This window comes from Culex quinquefasciatus, chromosome 3, assembly GCF_015732765.1.
Source record: "Culex quinquefasciatus strain JHB chromosome 3, VPISU_Cqui_1.0_pri_paternal, whole genome shotgun sequence".
Taxonomy (NCBI): domain Eukaryota; kingdom Metazoa; phylum Arthropoda; class Insecta; order Diptera; family Culicidae; genus Culex; species Culex quinquefasciatus.
Window position 1 is genome coordinate 17330476 of NC_051863.1, and position 15322 is coordinate 17345797.

General features: G+C 33.9%; 2 protein-coding genes across 3 annotated transcripts in view; one reads left to right on the plus strand and one right to left on the minus strand.

The window, feature by feature from the left end:
* LOC6051016 (G protein-activated inward rectifier potassium channel 3) overlaps window positions 1-15322 on the minus strand; it is a 225958-nt gene that overhangs the window by 10392 nt on the left and 200244 nt on the right. The window lies entirely within an intron of this gene.
* Window positions 1661-12915, plus strand: LOC119768682. 2 transcript variants are annotated; one of them, XM_038259218.1, is made up of 3 exons: window positions 1661-1741; window positions 12317-12459; window positions 12520-12915. In XM_038259218.1, exons 2-3 carry the CDS (start codon window positions 12355-12357, stop codon window positions 12754-12756), a joined length of 342 nt encoding a protein of 113 aa, XP_038115146.1. In that variant the 5' UTR covers window positions 1661-1741; window positions 12317-12354; the 3' UTR covers window positions 12757-12915. The 2 variants fall into 2 exon arrangements, with proteins under 2 accessions (XP_038115146.1, XP_038115145.1); XM_038259217.1 differs by lacking the exon at window positions 1661-1741 and having other exon boundaries at window positions 11659-12459.

The window sequence follows — 15322 nt, forward strand, 5'->3', positions numbered from 1 at the left end:
ATATTCATTTCTGTCGATAAGTGATTCTTATGTAAAATTGGCCGGGGAACACGATGGTGAGGTCAAATAAAAAAAATAAGTTGGGGTGTTTTGAGATACGGCCGTTTAAAGTTTTCAATTGCGCAATACAAGTAGACAAAAAAAACTAATCAAAATTTTGATCACGGAAATGGATTCTACGTCCAATTTCCTTCAAAATTGAGCTTAAGACCGACCCTCTAAGATTTGTGGTTCCTGAGTTATCGTCGTTTGAAACTTGGAGGTTTGGTCAAAAATCGCCAAAAAGTCGATTTTTTGGGGAGGTACAAAAATGGAGGGGGTGGTCCGATTTGGATGAAATTCGGGATTCTTGCATGTTTTGATAGTATCAACATCCCAGCCAAATTTGAGCAGGATCGGAGAGGGTAATTTTCAAATGCTGTTCCGCTTCAGATGGAATGACCCATAGTTCCTTTCCTCTGATCGCATAAATGTCCCGTATGTCTTTTCATCACTTTTGAGTTAATGATGCAGATTAATTCAAAATCGTAGGACAAACTTTTTTCGCGTTTTTCTCAGCTTGCTGTTTTTGCATATGAAACATTGTCTTAAGCTCAAGACAATCAAAAATAAGACAGCGAAAAAAAAAAGTTTTTTTTGTGATTCGATTATCTCAAGTGAAAATTTTGACTGTAATTTTGTTTTCAAGCTATAGCCATTGAAAAGTAAATTTTGGTTAACAATACGAACATTTTAGATTTTTTTCATTGTCCATGCATGTTCAATCAGATTTATATTTTTAAAAGCTGAAAAGTTCTCCAGAATTCTGATTTTTGGACTTGGAATTTTTTGGATATTGGACTAAAATGTTTCCGTGTGAAAATTTTCGATCTTCCGGATAAATATATGTTCAATATTTTTTAATTGTAAATATTAATATCTAAAATACAAATTTTATGGACCATGGCATGAAAAAAATTATGATGCATAATGGCTTCTTTAAACCCACTTCTTGCGTGAATAAATTTTTAAAAATGATATGAAAAATCTATTTGCAAAAGGTAGAAATTGTAAAAGCCCTTATTTGTGCAGTTTTCACGTTTAGCAATTACTCTGTTTTTTTTTTTTTTTTTTTTTTTTGTATGAAGGGTTTGGATTTGAAACGATCTACTACAACTTGCGAGCCTCAGGTCACAGGTCACCACGCTGCGACCCAGATCAGCTGTTTGGCGAATGCTCTTGCTTATCAGCGTGGACTCTGCGACTGACTGGTTGTTTGTAAACAACACGCGGCTTAATCTGTGAAGCTGATTAGTGCGGCAGACTAGTTGTCTGGTCTGTCCTTAATGGTGGCGATCATAAATCACCGCCACTGAATGCACGATCGATGAATATTAAACACAAACTCGTCATCGCACGTGCCCGCTACTTGCCGGTTTAAAATATGGAAGAATTCACTAGAACACACACAGGTAAAGTGTAGAGTGCATCGCGTGGGTGGACGTCACCCGGCCCGGCGACGTACGATGCAGTTACAGTTGCTCTTGTTCAACCGCTGACAGAGAATACGTAATCATATCGGACAGTGCCGGAACGGCCATCAAGCTTAAACGACCGTAATCTACACTCGCTGAACTCCGTAATCGCCGGCCAAGGTCGTGCGGTTCCCGTTCCGGGAGGGAACAAAAATTGTGCAAAATTGCAAACCGTCTTCCAAGTGGAAAACTTCCAGCGTTTTCCTTATCCTCAAAAAAAAATGATGGTTGGTGGTGCCAAGTGATCTAGTTGGCGTGGACATGCGCTAATAGAGTGCTGTACTCCATGTCGTCCGCTTCCGCCCATGTTGTTTAGCGCTTCCGCGCTAATCAGCTCTCAACTGAGTGCGCGATCTAGTTGGCCGATCTTGATCTTGGCATCAAGTGAACTTCCAGCACAGTAGCGCAGTCATGGCCTGCTACTGGGGTTGCTGTCGACACTATAATGGCGCTTGTGACGTTTAGCGTTGCTGGCTCTCCATGGAGACCGATTTCATGAGTTTTGAGCAGTTTGGTCGCTTTTCAGCGTATGGATTCAAATCACAATTGATAATATTTATCTTTCCTGTGGGGTTGCGCAGAAAGGCAAACAATCGGATTAGTGGTTTTTGCTCCGGATTTAGAAGTTCAAAACAAATAATGTGTTTTGTCAATGTTTTAACGGAAATCTAAATGTGATTTACGAGTTCTTACCCGTTATCCTATTAAAATATCTAATTTTTTTATCAAAAGATGATGATCATGGGTAACGAGAAGGAAAAATAATAACAACCCCAACACTTAGTCTTAAAAATATTGTTATTGAACAGATCTTATGAGAGAGTAGGATAATAACAACTCAAGATATGGAATATAAAAAATCATACAATCATTCATCGTGTTATTCGTGTGATATTCCAACTTTAAAAAAAAATCAGCAGTCATAACCTTTTAGTTTTTTACTTTAACTAAGAGAAAATTTTGATCAATTTCATCAATGACATTATTTTGACCATGAAATGTGATCTTTATACAAAAACATAGGTTATCCAAAAGTGAAAAATTAAATGTTGATTTTTTTAATTATTGATAAGTACACTATGTATAACATTTTCACAAATACGTATTTTTCCTCTATTTTAAAAATGCAATGTTTCTCGAAAAATATTCAATCTTATTGTTATTGCAATATGAGTATCAAATGATCAGGGTTTTTCATACATTTCGAATGTAAAAACTTTTTTTTTTTGAAAATACAGTCCAGACTCGCTTATCCGAAGGTCTTGGCAAAAGTTCACTTCCGATAGTCGAATCACGATTATTTTTGTCCTATTTTTGATTATTGAGCTTTAGTATGACCCTTAAATTGCTCTAAAGTGATTTAGAATTTTTAAATCCAAGATGGTTATGATGAAATATTGAAAAAAAATGCATTTTTCAATTTTACAAGCAATCAACCATTTAAATTTGACTAAAATAAGGTCGCAGAACTCGATTTTTTTGTTCACGATCCGATTATCCGAAGTCCCATACAAACCTTCGGATAATCGAAACTTCGGATAATAGAGGCTTCGGATAATCGAGTCTGGACTGTATTAAACATTTTCACAAAACTACGTATTTTTGAAAAAAAAGCTCAAAATTTTAGATTCTACAATATGGGTACACAGTAGGGTGCCCAGAATATGGGCAAATGTTTCAAAACCTCGCTCCACAAGCCGAAAACTGTTCCCTAGGGTATTCTAAGCCTCTGTGCAAAATTTGAGCGAAATCGGTCAACATTAACCCATTGATACTCGGGCATGAAGTTTGTATGGGAAAAATCGTCAAAATGTATGGAGAAACGGCACAGTTTCGTAATACTCCCTGTAGGTGGCGTTGCGAGTGTCCAAAGTTTGCCAAACGTGAAATTCTTATGTGAAATTTAATGCCCAACAACTTTGTAGAAGAGTGCAAGACGATCCGAGTTAACCCCAAAAAGTTATTAGCATTTTAGTGAAGTGGTCTCCAACCGACATGGCCAAAGGGCCTAATCCGGTATTGCCACTAAGGAAAGCAAGCATAAAATTGTAATTTTGGGATATTTTTGTCAAACAAAGAAAACAAAATCAACAAAGTATGAATTAGACTAAATCGATCCAGCTGAATCCGAATTTAAAGGTTGATAGGCGAAATTTTCAAAGAGACGCAAGACATTCAAGATGGCGGCCAAGATGGCGGCTGTATAGAAAACCCTAAACACAAAGGGTATTATGTGACCTGCAATCGACTACTCAAATTTAACTAATCTTGGGGCTCTAAACACGATTAAGACCACTACAGACTTCCAAACAGACAAGGTTATTCAAACAAAGATGGTGGCCAAGATGGCGGCTGTATAGAAAATCCTATAGATAATGAAATACTAAAATACTAAAATACTAAAATACTAAAATACTAAAATACTAAAAAACTAAAATACTAAAATACTAAAATACTAAAATACTAAAATACTAAAATACTAAAATACTAAAATACTAAAATACTAAAATACTAAAATACTAAAATACTAAAATACTAAAATACTAAAATACTAAAATACTAAAATAATAAAATACTAAAATACTAAAATACTAAAATACTAAAATACTAAAATACTAAAATACTAAAATACTAAAATACTAAAATACTAAAATACTAAAATACTAAAATACTAAAATACTAAAATACTAAAATACTAAAATACTAAAATGCTAAAATACTAAAATACTAAAATACTAAAATACTAAAATACTAAAATACTAAAATACTAAAATACTAAAATACTAAAATACTAAAATACTAAAATACTAAAATACTAAAATACTAAAATACTAAAATACTAAAATACTAAAATACTAAAATACTAAAATACTAAAATACTAAAATACTAAAATACTAAAATACTAAAATACTAAAATACTAAAATACTAAAATACTAAAATACTAAAATACTAAAATACTAAAATACTAAAATACTAAAATACTAAAATACTAAAATACTAAAATACTAAAATACTAAAATACTAAAATACTAAAATACTAAAATACTAAAATACTAAAATACTAAAATACTAAAATACTAAAATACTAAAATACTAAAATACTAAAATACTAAAATACTAAAATACTAAAATACTAAAATACTAAAATACTAAAATACTAAAATACTAAAATACTAAAGATACTAAATACTAAAATACTAAAATACTAAAATACTAAAATACTAAAATACTAAAATACTAAAATACTAAAATACTAAAATACTAAAGTACTAAAATACTAAAATACTAAAATACTAAAATACTAAAATACTAAAATACTAAAATACTAAAATACTAAAATACTAAAATACTAAGATACTAAAATACTAAGATACTAAAATACTAAAATACTAAAATACTAAAATACTAAAATACTAAAATACTAAAATACTAAAATACTAAAATACTAAAATACTAAAATACTAAAATACTAAAATACTAAAATACTAAAATACTAAAATACTAAAATACTAAAATACTAAAATACTAAAATACTAAAATACTAAAATACTAAAAACTAAAATACTAAAATACAAATCAAAATTCATAATCATAATCATAATCATTTAAATTGTAAATAAATGTTAAGAGGCATAGTCTGGGGCACTAGAAAAATACTGCATTCTTCTTTTTACTTAAAGTCTAGGAAATGTTAGTAAAAACACAGCCAAAGCTGACCCCTAAAAATACATTTTTAAAAACATTGACGAAGTCACTCACAATAATCAAGTACTTCCAACCCACACAGTATTTAAAATTTAAGGGATCTTCTTTCCAATGCTTTTTAAAGATCAAAAATTTGTTGAACAATGGATTTTTGGCGATTTTTTAAATCTAATCCCGTCTAAAGGCGGGGTTGGGTTGTAGAGGGATAACCTTGTCTTAATCGTGTTCATCCGAGCATGGGTAAATAACAAGGGAAATGCGTAATAATACCTTTCTCTGGTATCAATACCAAATTTTGGTATTTCTGGACCCTTTAAAATTTGTCTTAAGGATTATGCAAGAGCAAAATGTGGTATCATACCAATTTAAGGTATTGTTTTGATATTGCAAAATTGCAGAATTTGTCAATGATCGAATACCACATTTTGGTATTCTTTTGGTATTACAGTAATTTATCAAATTCCTCGGAAACTATGGGAAAATTTTGACCAATTTTGACAAAATAATTAATTTTGCACTAAAATGATGTGTCCAAACGAATGCTTTCATTGAAGACCGGAAATTTCAAACTTGATTTTAAACATTTTTGATATACCCCCTACAAAAATGACTTGAAATTGTGGAAAATTTTCTAAGTCATGATGGCACATTTTGGTATTAGTTTGGTATTAAAGTGTTTTATCAAATTCCTCTGAAACTATGGGAAATTTTTAAAAATTTGACGAGATAATTAATTTTGCGCTAAAATTACTTGAAACCCAAAATGTTAAAGATGATTTAAAAAATTTGTGTGGTATACCCACAAATATTTTTTCAAAAACGTTGAAATTTTCCTAAGTCGGGATAACCAAATACTTTGAAAAACGAGTCAATCTGAAGATGATTGAATTTTGGTGAATTTAAATTCAGTTTCATTTTAATTACACTTATTTTTCAATCTTGTTATTTTTCAGAAGCTTCAAGAACTTCAAGCACAGGCCGTTCATCAATGACAAATTCATTCGGTGTGGTGAAGAATATCACTAGAACAACATGGAATCATCAGGTGAGTAGATTTGGCTGTTGCATATGAATAATTTCCGTTTTTTCACTAACTGCAACTGCAGCACTAAAAATGGTATGAAAATACCAAATTTTGGTATTACTTGTTCAAATACCAGCGACCATAATGTGCTCTTGGTTGCCCATTAATAGATGGTAAAATACCATGAAATCATACCAAAATCATGTATGTGAAAGACCACAGAAATACCAAAATATGATTTTCCAAGGGCGCGGGAATACCTAAAAATAAAATCATGGCAATACCAAGTTTTGGTATTCAAGCAAATTTCAAAATCCAGAAGACCTCAACTTAGTATTGAAATGGTTCTATTTTGTGGTATTATTTTACCTTTGGAATAACGTGGTTTGGTATTGTTGTGCCCTTCCACATACAAGACTTTGGTATGATTTCATGGTATTTTACCATCTATTACTGGGCAACCAAGGGCACATTTTGGTCGCTGTTATTTGCCCAAGTAATACCAAAATTTGGTATTCCCGTGTTATTTACCCCTGCTCGGGCAGAGCCCCAAGATTAGTTAAATTTGAGTAGTCGTTTGCCGGTCACATAATACCCTTTGTGTTTAGCATTTTCTATACAGCCGCCATCTTGGTTTGAATAACATTGTCTGTTTGGAAGTCTGTAGTGGTCTTAATCGTGTTCAGAGCCCCAAGATTAGTTAAATTTGAGTAGTCGTTTGCAGGTCACATAATACCCTTTGTGTTTAGCATTTTCTATACAGCCGCCATCTTGGCCACCATCTTGGTTTGAATAACATTGTCTGTTTGGAAGTCTGTAGTGGTCTTAATCGTGTTTAGAGCCCCAAGATTAGTTAAATTTGAGTAGTCGTTTGCAGGTCGCATAATACCCTTTGTGTTTAGGGTTTTCTATACAGCCGCCATCTTGGCCGCCATCTTGAATGTCTTGCGTCTCTTTGAAAATTTCGCCTATCAACCTTTAAATTCGGATTCAGCTGGATCGATTTAGTCTAATTCATACTTTGTTGATTTTGTTTTCTTTGTTTGACAAAAAATATCCCAAAATTACAATTTTATGCTTGCTTTCCTTAGTGCAGCAATTCCCCACGAAAACAGCATGGAAAAAAACAAAAAAATATTTTAAGACATAGGCTCTTTGGTGCAGACACCATCAAAACGGCATTTTAAAGTTTCATACGCCCTTTTCATATGTTAGGCTAGATTTTTGAAACTTCTTACCATTTTTCTTTGAAAGACCGACTTATCACCTTTCATTTGCGTATAAGACAATTGAAATCGGTTAAAATGGCGAGGAGTTATGATTTTTCGAAAAAAGTGGTTTTTGCGAAAATCGACGAAAATGGCCATATTTCAGACCACCCTAACACGGCGTAGGTCACCCTAATGGCCAAACAAAAAATATGGGTCTAATAATTTCGGCCAGGAACCCCAGAAAATTTTGAGCCCGATCCGAGCACTTTTGTTTTTTTCCATGCTGTTTTCGTGGAGAATTGCTGAGTGGCAATACCGGATTAGGCCCTTTGGCCATGTCGGTTGGAGACCACTTCACTAAAATGCTAATAACTTTTTGGGGTTAACTCGGATCGTCTTGCACTCTTCTACAAAGTTGTTGGGCATTAAATTTCACATAAGAATCTCACGTTTGGCAAACTTTGAACACTCGCAACACCACCTACAGGGAGTATTACGAAACTGTGCCGTTTCTCCATACATTTTGACGATTTTTCCCATACAAACTTCATGCCCGAGTATCAATGGGTTAATGTTGACCGATTTCGCTCAAATTTTGCACAGAGGCTTAGAATACCCTAAGGATCAGTTTTCGGCTTGTGGAGCTGGGGGTCATTTTTTCTGGGCACCCTAGTACACAGTAATAAAAAAAAGAAAAATTGGAAGCTGTAATTTTGGAAGGTTGAATATTACCTCTTTTATGTTGTAATTTTACCTAAATTTAGACTGAAAATGTGACATTACACCAGAAAACAGGTAAAATTACACATTTCCAGAGGTAAAATTCCACCTTTTTTCTGACATAAAAGATGTACCCCATTCCAGATTTTATATTACCATGATTTTTTTTCTGTGTATCGATTTTTTTATATATATTTCGAATGTGATGAAAATATTTTTTGCAAATACTAAAAAAATGCACAAAACTACTTATTTTCGAAAAAAACTCAGGGTTTCAGTTTTTTTAATATGAGTATGAGCGTGAATTCCCGGGAAATCGGCAATTTTTGGACCTCTCGATTCCCGGAAAATTTACTTATAAATATCAAAACAAAATCAAATAAACTAATCAAAAAAAAATTAAAAATTTTAAAATTGTTTAGAAAATTGGATTCCAATGTTCGATATTCAGTTCTAATAAACCAATGCTTCTCTAATCTTCATATTAAAAAAGTGTAATTATTTTTTCAAAAAATTCAATAACTATAATTGAGAGTAGCCAAAAAATGTGGATAATTTACATACAAGAAATTAAATATTTATTATTTCTAAGAGGGAAAAGCATTTTAAAGATAAGTTAAATTTCCTCATCCTCAAACATAGCAAACCTCATAATCTTGTTTTTTTTTTATTCTTAGAAAGATTTCACTGTATCGAGGTTATTTCCTTTTTTGATATCAATAAGTCATTTTGTGTTTTGCATCAACCTCAATATTAAATTATATTTTAGGAAAAAAAACCCAGGCATTCTTTGTAAAATTAAGCTCCGCTAATTGTGAACATTTACAGTTGACCTTAAGAAAAAAAAACTTAAAAATGTTGTTTTGAGTCGTTATTTATTACATTGCAAAAATGCCGATATTGTAAAATTTTATATTAGCTATTTTTTTTAATTTCAAAAAATCTCATTACAAGTTCAACTACAAGTTTGTGCAACTTTTGAAAATCACTTGTGAATGAAGATTCGTTAACATTTTTAACTAAAATTTCGAGTCATAAAAAGACTCACGAAACAAAAAAAATCAAAACGTGGAAATAATTCCTAAAAATAATGAGATAACTTTGGTAAACCTTTCATTGAATAAGTATGAATTAATTGTATTCATTGAAAAGAAACCTGTTTTTTCTTTTGATTTGAAGTGATTGACACTATTGGCTATTTTTAAAAAATCCCGGGCCCCATTAATTCCCGGAAATTGAAAATCTCAAGTATCGTCACCCTCTAGTATCAAAAGATTGGGATTTTTTCATGCATTCCGAGTGTAGTATTTTTTTTTTTTTTTTTTTGAAAACTCTCAAAATTTTCACAAAACTACATATTTTGAAAAAAACACTTAAAATTACAGTTGTTTTACATTTTCTTTGAAAATGGATATTAAACGATCGGGATTTTTTCTTACATTTCGAAAGTTGTAACACATTTTTTGAAAATACTCAAAATTTTCACAAAACTACGTATTTTCGAAAAAAAATGCTCTAAATTTCACTTTTTCGCAATATGAGTATTAAATGATCGAGATATTTTAGTAAATTTTGAAAGCTTAAACATTTTTTTTTAAATACTCAAATTTTCGGAAAAATACTCCAAATTTCAAAGTTTGAAAAAATTCCGATCATTATAATTTGGAGTGTTTTTTAGAAAATACGTAGTTTTGTGAAAATTTTGAGTATTTTCAAAAAAAAAATTATAATACTCCAAATGTATGAAAAAGACCTGACCATTTGATACCCATATTGCAAAAAACAGAAATTTTGAGTATTTTTTCGAAACGTAGTTTTGTGAAAATTTTTAGTATTTAAAAAAATGTATAGCATTCGAAATGTATGACAAAAACACGATCATTTGATACCCATATTCCAATAACAAATATTTTGAGGTTTTTTGGCCAAGTATTTTCAAATATCAAAAAATGTTATTCCCAAGATATTTCTGTCTGCTCGGGCAGGAAATCTTATTAAAATTTTATAATGAGCTAAAAATACGAAATAAAAAATTTGCCTATTCAGTAATTTACTATTGCAAAATAACATATCTCACCAATACCAGTTTGAGTTATCGGAAACATTTTTTTAAATTTTCTCGGTTATCGAACTTTCTTGTAATTATTTTTGATAACAGAATGAGTTGTTTTTCGAACAAATCTCTGTTTTTTTTTTTTTTTTGTTATTTTAACAGCTTATCTGGGTGTTTTAATAATAAGATCTGACCTCCTGACAATAACAAAACTTGAACTATTCCAGTTATTTCCACCTGCTCGGGAATGTTTACTTCTGTTTACTTGTTAACATACATTGTTTTTGATCCCTCTTGAATGTTTAAACTATTCGAGTTGATTTACAGGTTCCACAATATCTCGAGATTTGATTGTCCACATTGGCTGAAATTCGGGGTAAAAACTTTCCAGACCTATCCCGTGTGCATGACGAAGTCCGATTTTGAAATTTTGTTTTTGAAAACAGAAAATAAAAAATAACTGTCGTAAAACTGCCGTTTGGCAGAATGGCAAAAACTGATTTTTGAGCGATTTTTTTAAAGTTAGAGATCGAAAACGACTTCAATAGCTTCCCGGGCAGACGGTAACAACAAATTTCATGCCATTTCAATAACAAATACTGTTAAAATAACAGAAAGTGTTATGGAACCTTCTTGAAAAATTCATTTTTCATAAGAGTTTAATAACGGTTTACGTTATCTTAACAAAATTTGTTATTGGTCTGATATTGGTTGAAAGCCAAAACAACTTTGGAATAACATTTTTTGTTATGGAAGAATACCGCCAACTGTTATTGGGATGATCGGATTAGTTGTTAAAATAACAAAGAATAATAACAAAAATTGCGATTTAATTTAACAAAGTTTTAGCCAAATAACAAAATACAACAAAAAGTCGATAGCTGAAAGTCTACAGGATTGCTCTGAGACCTTTTTTTTCAAGCACCTTGCACTGATTTTTTTTTCGATTTCACTGAAACAAACACAACATTGAGCAAAGCTACTTTTCATCAAACGCAATGCTGCAATGCAGAAAGGTGTCATTAAAAAACCGCCAAATGACAAAGCAAGTGTACGGAAATTCGCTTTCATGTACCCCAACCAAGTCGGTTGGCCACGACCGCGGTGACTGTTCCCAAGCATAACAAGCATAGCGATGTGGTTGGATCAAGACACCAACGAAAGTTCAGTGCATTTCGGAACACCGATCAAAATGGACCGCTGCAAGTCGCGCGTCACGGCCTACTACCGTGCGCTGACTAGGGACTTTAATTATTCAACGGATTTCTTCTTCGGACTGGACTTTCTTCTCGCGATCGCGGGTGCTCGATTGAGCTCCGAAAATGCGAAACTTCAACGCTGCTGGCGAGTTTACCGTTGGACGATCTACTTTCCCGCACTTGTGACGCTTTGGAACACGGTTCTTAACGTTTAACAGGGTGCCAAGTTGGATATTCTACTAAGTTGCATGCAAGGCATGATCGGGAGTAGTTCCTCGGCACTGCGCATGGGGCTCATCCTCTGGCACTACGAATCGCTGATGGAGGTTCGACGATACGTAAACCGACGCTGCTTCGGCAGGAATCTTGAACCTTCGCTGGGTATTCGGAGTGCAGCGTTTTATCACATTCGAAAAATTGTGATTCCTTCGGTGGCAATCATTTTGAGTGTGGTCACAAGTATCCTGGCCATCGATTTTTCCGATCACCATTACATGAAGTCTCCAGTGGACATCAAGCAAACACCGACGATTTTCCAAAAAGCTTACAAATTGATTTTTTGTTTCACGCTGGTTGGGTTGGCACTTATGACCGTTCTTGTGTTTTTGGTTTCCTACATGGTTCTGACCGGACTGATCGGTGAACTGAAAGTGATCGCTCAGATATATGCAATCATCTTTGAGGAAACCCAAAAGCGAGTTCAACGAACGCTCGAATTGGAACCGGGAAACTCTCGACAGCAAGACTCGATGCGAAAGCACTACTTCTGGAAGTTTGTCCAGGAAGAGTTTGGGGAGTGCATTTCGTTGCATGCCGACTTTCTGACAATTAAAAATAAGATTCGACCATTTTTGAACGCAACTTTTCTCACCGTTTACTTTTCAACAGTCTTAAGCTTGGCCTGTGGAGCCGTTTACGTTACGCACATGAAAACCGTCACGCTGTTCTCGCTGGAATCTCTGTACTACTGTCTTTGGGTTGCCATCGAATGTGCCTTTTTAACTAGAACGGTGAGCCTGTTGACTGAGGCGGTAAGTAACCAATTATGAACATGGTCAATCAGAAGTTATTTCAAAAATTGTCTCTTAAAGAACGAATCCATCGGCTGGGAAGTGTACGACCTGGACTGGCACGAGAAGCTCGAATGGGAAGAGCAGTTCCAGGAGGAGTACCGCTCCGTCCGAGTGACGATGCTGAACGTGATGGCCGTGGCGCAGCAACCCTTGCGTTTGAACTGCTTTGGCTTCTTCGAGTTCACCCAGGATCGGTTCTACGAGCTACTCAACGTGGCCTACTCGATGTATACCTTTTTGCGTAACTTTGTTTAAGGGCAGAAATGTTTGATGTTTGAATATTAGTTTGTTAAATTTTAAGGATAGTTTTGAATTGGATTCACAAATTGCAGGAATAATGATACAGTCATGCTTCGGATTAGCACCGCATATAAAAAAAAGCCAAGCCCGTTGGCTCAACTTGCTTAAAATGCATATGGGACATGACTGAATGGGCATGGTGCATAACTGAAACACAGAGCAGGCCTGCAAAATGTTTCCAACCAAGCGTACACATGAAGCAAACCAAAATGTCAGTTCACTGCTAGCATGTGACTGTAAGCCTACTGTGTCCGTTCAACCACTGCCGCCTGACTCGTGCCGGTCGGCTGCTGGAGAATGAGAGACGGGAAAAAATGAGCTACACTCACTCAATTCGTGTCGTATGACTGACTCGTAAAATCCTCTCTAAACACTATTTTGACTATTTTTAAACAATTGAATGGTTCTAGTTTGTGCCAAACACTTAAAACAACCATAACTTATATTCAAAATTACATTTCCACGCATAAATACCAACTTTTTGTGTAAAAACTTGTTTCTTTATGTGTGTGCGTGCAACGTCAAATGAGCGTTGGTCGACTACTGCCTCGCATTGCAGCTGCTCAGTGAGCTAGGGCAGTCACGACTGAGTCGGGTTTGTTTATGTCACGGTTTTGCGGTTCAGTGAATGGATCTGAAAAAATCGTGTATGCGTCGCCGAATTTCGCGTCAGGACCCCTGACATTTTCAGCTCTGACACAGAGTTTATGGGATGTTGGTTATATGGAAGACATTGGCTGTAATCAAATCATGCAAACGTAAAAAAAATATAGTGTTTTGGAATCGGGATGATGGCAGCTATCCATTGCAATTATAGTTACATGAAAAATTTTCACAAAAATATAGTGCGTCCATCCCGGAAATTCCCGGGATAATATTCCCGGGATTTTTCCAAAAACCGGAAATTCCCGAATCCCGGGATTTTTTATAATTTGTCCCGGGAATTCCTGAAATCAAACACCGGCATGTGGAGCAAATCAGGACAAATGAAAAGAATTAAGACAGCTGTTTAGCTATTTTTTTTCATGATGTTTTGAATGACCAAAAAAAAGAAGAAAACAATTTCACAGAACACCAATTTCCAAATTTATTGTTTTTTTCCTAGTTGGCGGTAGTAACTTAAAGATAATATGTAAAAGTTGAACATTTTAGCACTTGCATCAATATTTTTTTTTTTTCATTTTTTGCGGCGAATTTATTTAACTCATGAATGTTTGCAAAAATTCCATTCAAAAGGCGTTTATTCGGGATAGCAAAAAATGTTGTAAGCAACGTGTTAAAAAAATTGTTTTATCAGTACTTGCCGTATTTCCAGATTACTTTTTCAAAACAAGCAATGCGCCAAGAGTTTCCTATGTACGTGGGACATTTTAAAAATGTAATCGTGATTTATACGATAAATATACGACTCGTGCTGAAAAAATCTTCTTTTTGCCACTTGTTGCATAAACTTTTATTTGTTGTCGCCTCTTATTTTTTTAATATTTTGAGAAAAATTTTCCCGGCTTTTCTGGTCATGTCATATAAAAAAAATATATTTAATTTGAATCACAGTGTAGTTCATTTATAATCCAAAGCATAACAATATTTTTTTCATTTATGCTATTTAAAAACTGTCGTCATTGTTTAGATTAAAGTGTAGATTGTCACCAATAAATATGAGAGCGAGTTGTGGCGCTTTAACCACGGCAAATAGTGTCCTGGGCATCTGTGGAAATACAATGTCCCATCCCCGAGGGTCCCGGAGCACCAAAACTTCTTAGCATGGTGGCTCCCAACGATTCGTAACTCAAACAAACAGGAACGTGAGCGGGGGATCCCCACGTTTCTTCCTCCCCTGTAGATTCAGAACTGTATTGCTGTTTGAACATTCGTGTTCAAACTCAATCCAATTCAACGAATCATCTTTGCGGTTAACTTTACGCAGTAGGCCTGGCCGCTTTAACGTTTGTGATGTTTCAAAGCAATTTTTTGCAATGGGCACTGCAATTGTTAATAATGACAAGAGGATGCTAGGCGTTAATCAACCTAAGGCATTTTCCAGGATGCCCTCGAAAGACTGGCTGCGCTAGGGTTAGATTAGATTAGATTAGATTAGATTGTCACCAATAAATATGATTGAGCTTATTCTATGATTTTAAGCTTTAAAAACATAACTATAATGCAAACATAGATTTTCAAAAATGTACCGAAATTCCAAAAATAATTTTCCCGTTTCCTGGGAAATTTTGACGCCCTACAAAAATACATATTACGTATTTTGAAAATGCAATTTTTTACCCTAAAAAAACCTCAAAATATTTGTTATTGCAATATGGGTATCAAATGATCGTGTTTTTGTCATACATTACGAATGTCATACTAGTAGTTTATGCAACAAGTTGCAAAAAGAAGATTTTTTCAGCACGAGTTGTACATTTATCCAACGAGGTTTACCGAGTTGGATAAATACGACGAGTGCTGAAAAAATCAAGTTTTGCAACGAGTTGCTTACAATATTTTTTGCAATTCCGAAAAACGC

Coding starts and splice junctions, on each gene's coding strand:
- LOC119768682 (XM_038259217.1), top strand. CDS start 11,677: ATGCAAGGCATGATCGGGAGTAGTTCCTCGGCACTGCGCATGGGGCTC. Junction 12,460..12,519: donor TGAGCCTGTTGACTGAGGCG/GTAAGTAACCAA, acceptor TGTCTCTTAAAG/AACGAATCCATCGGCTGGGA.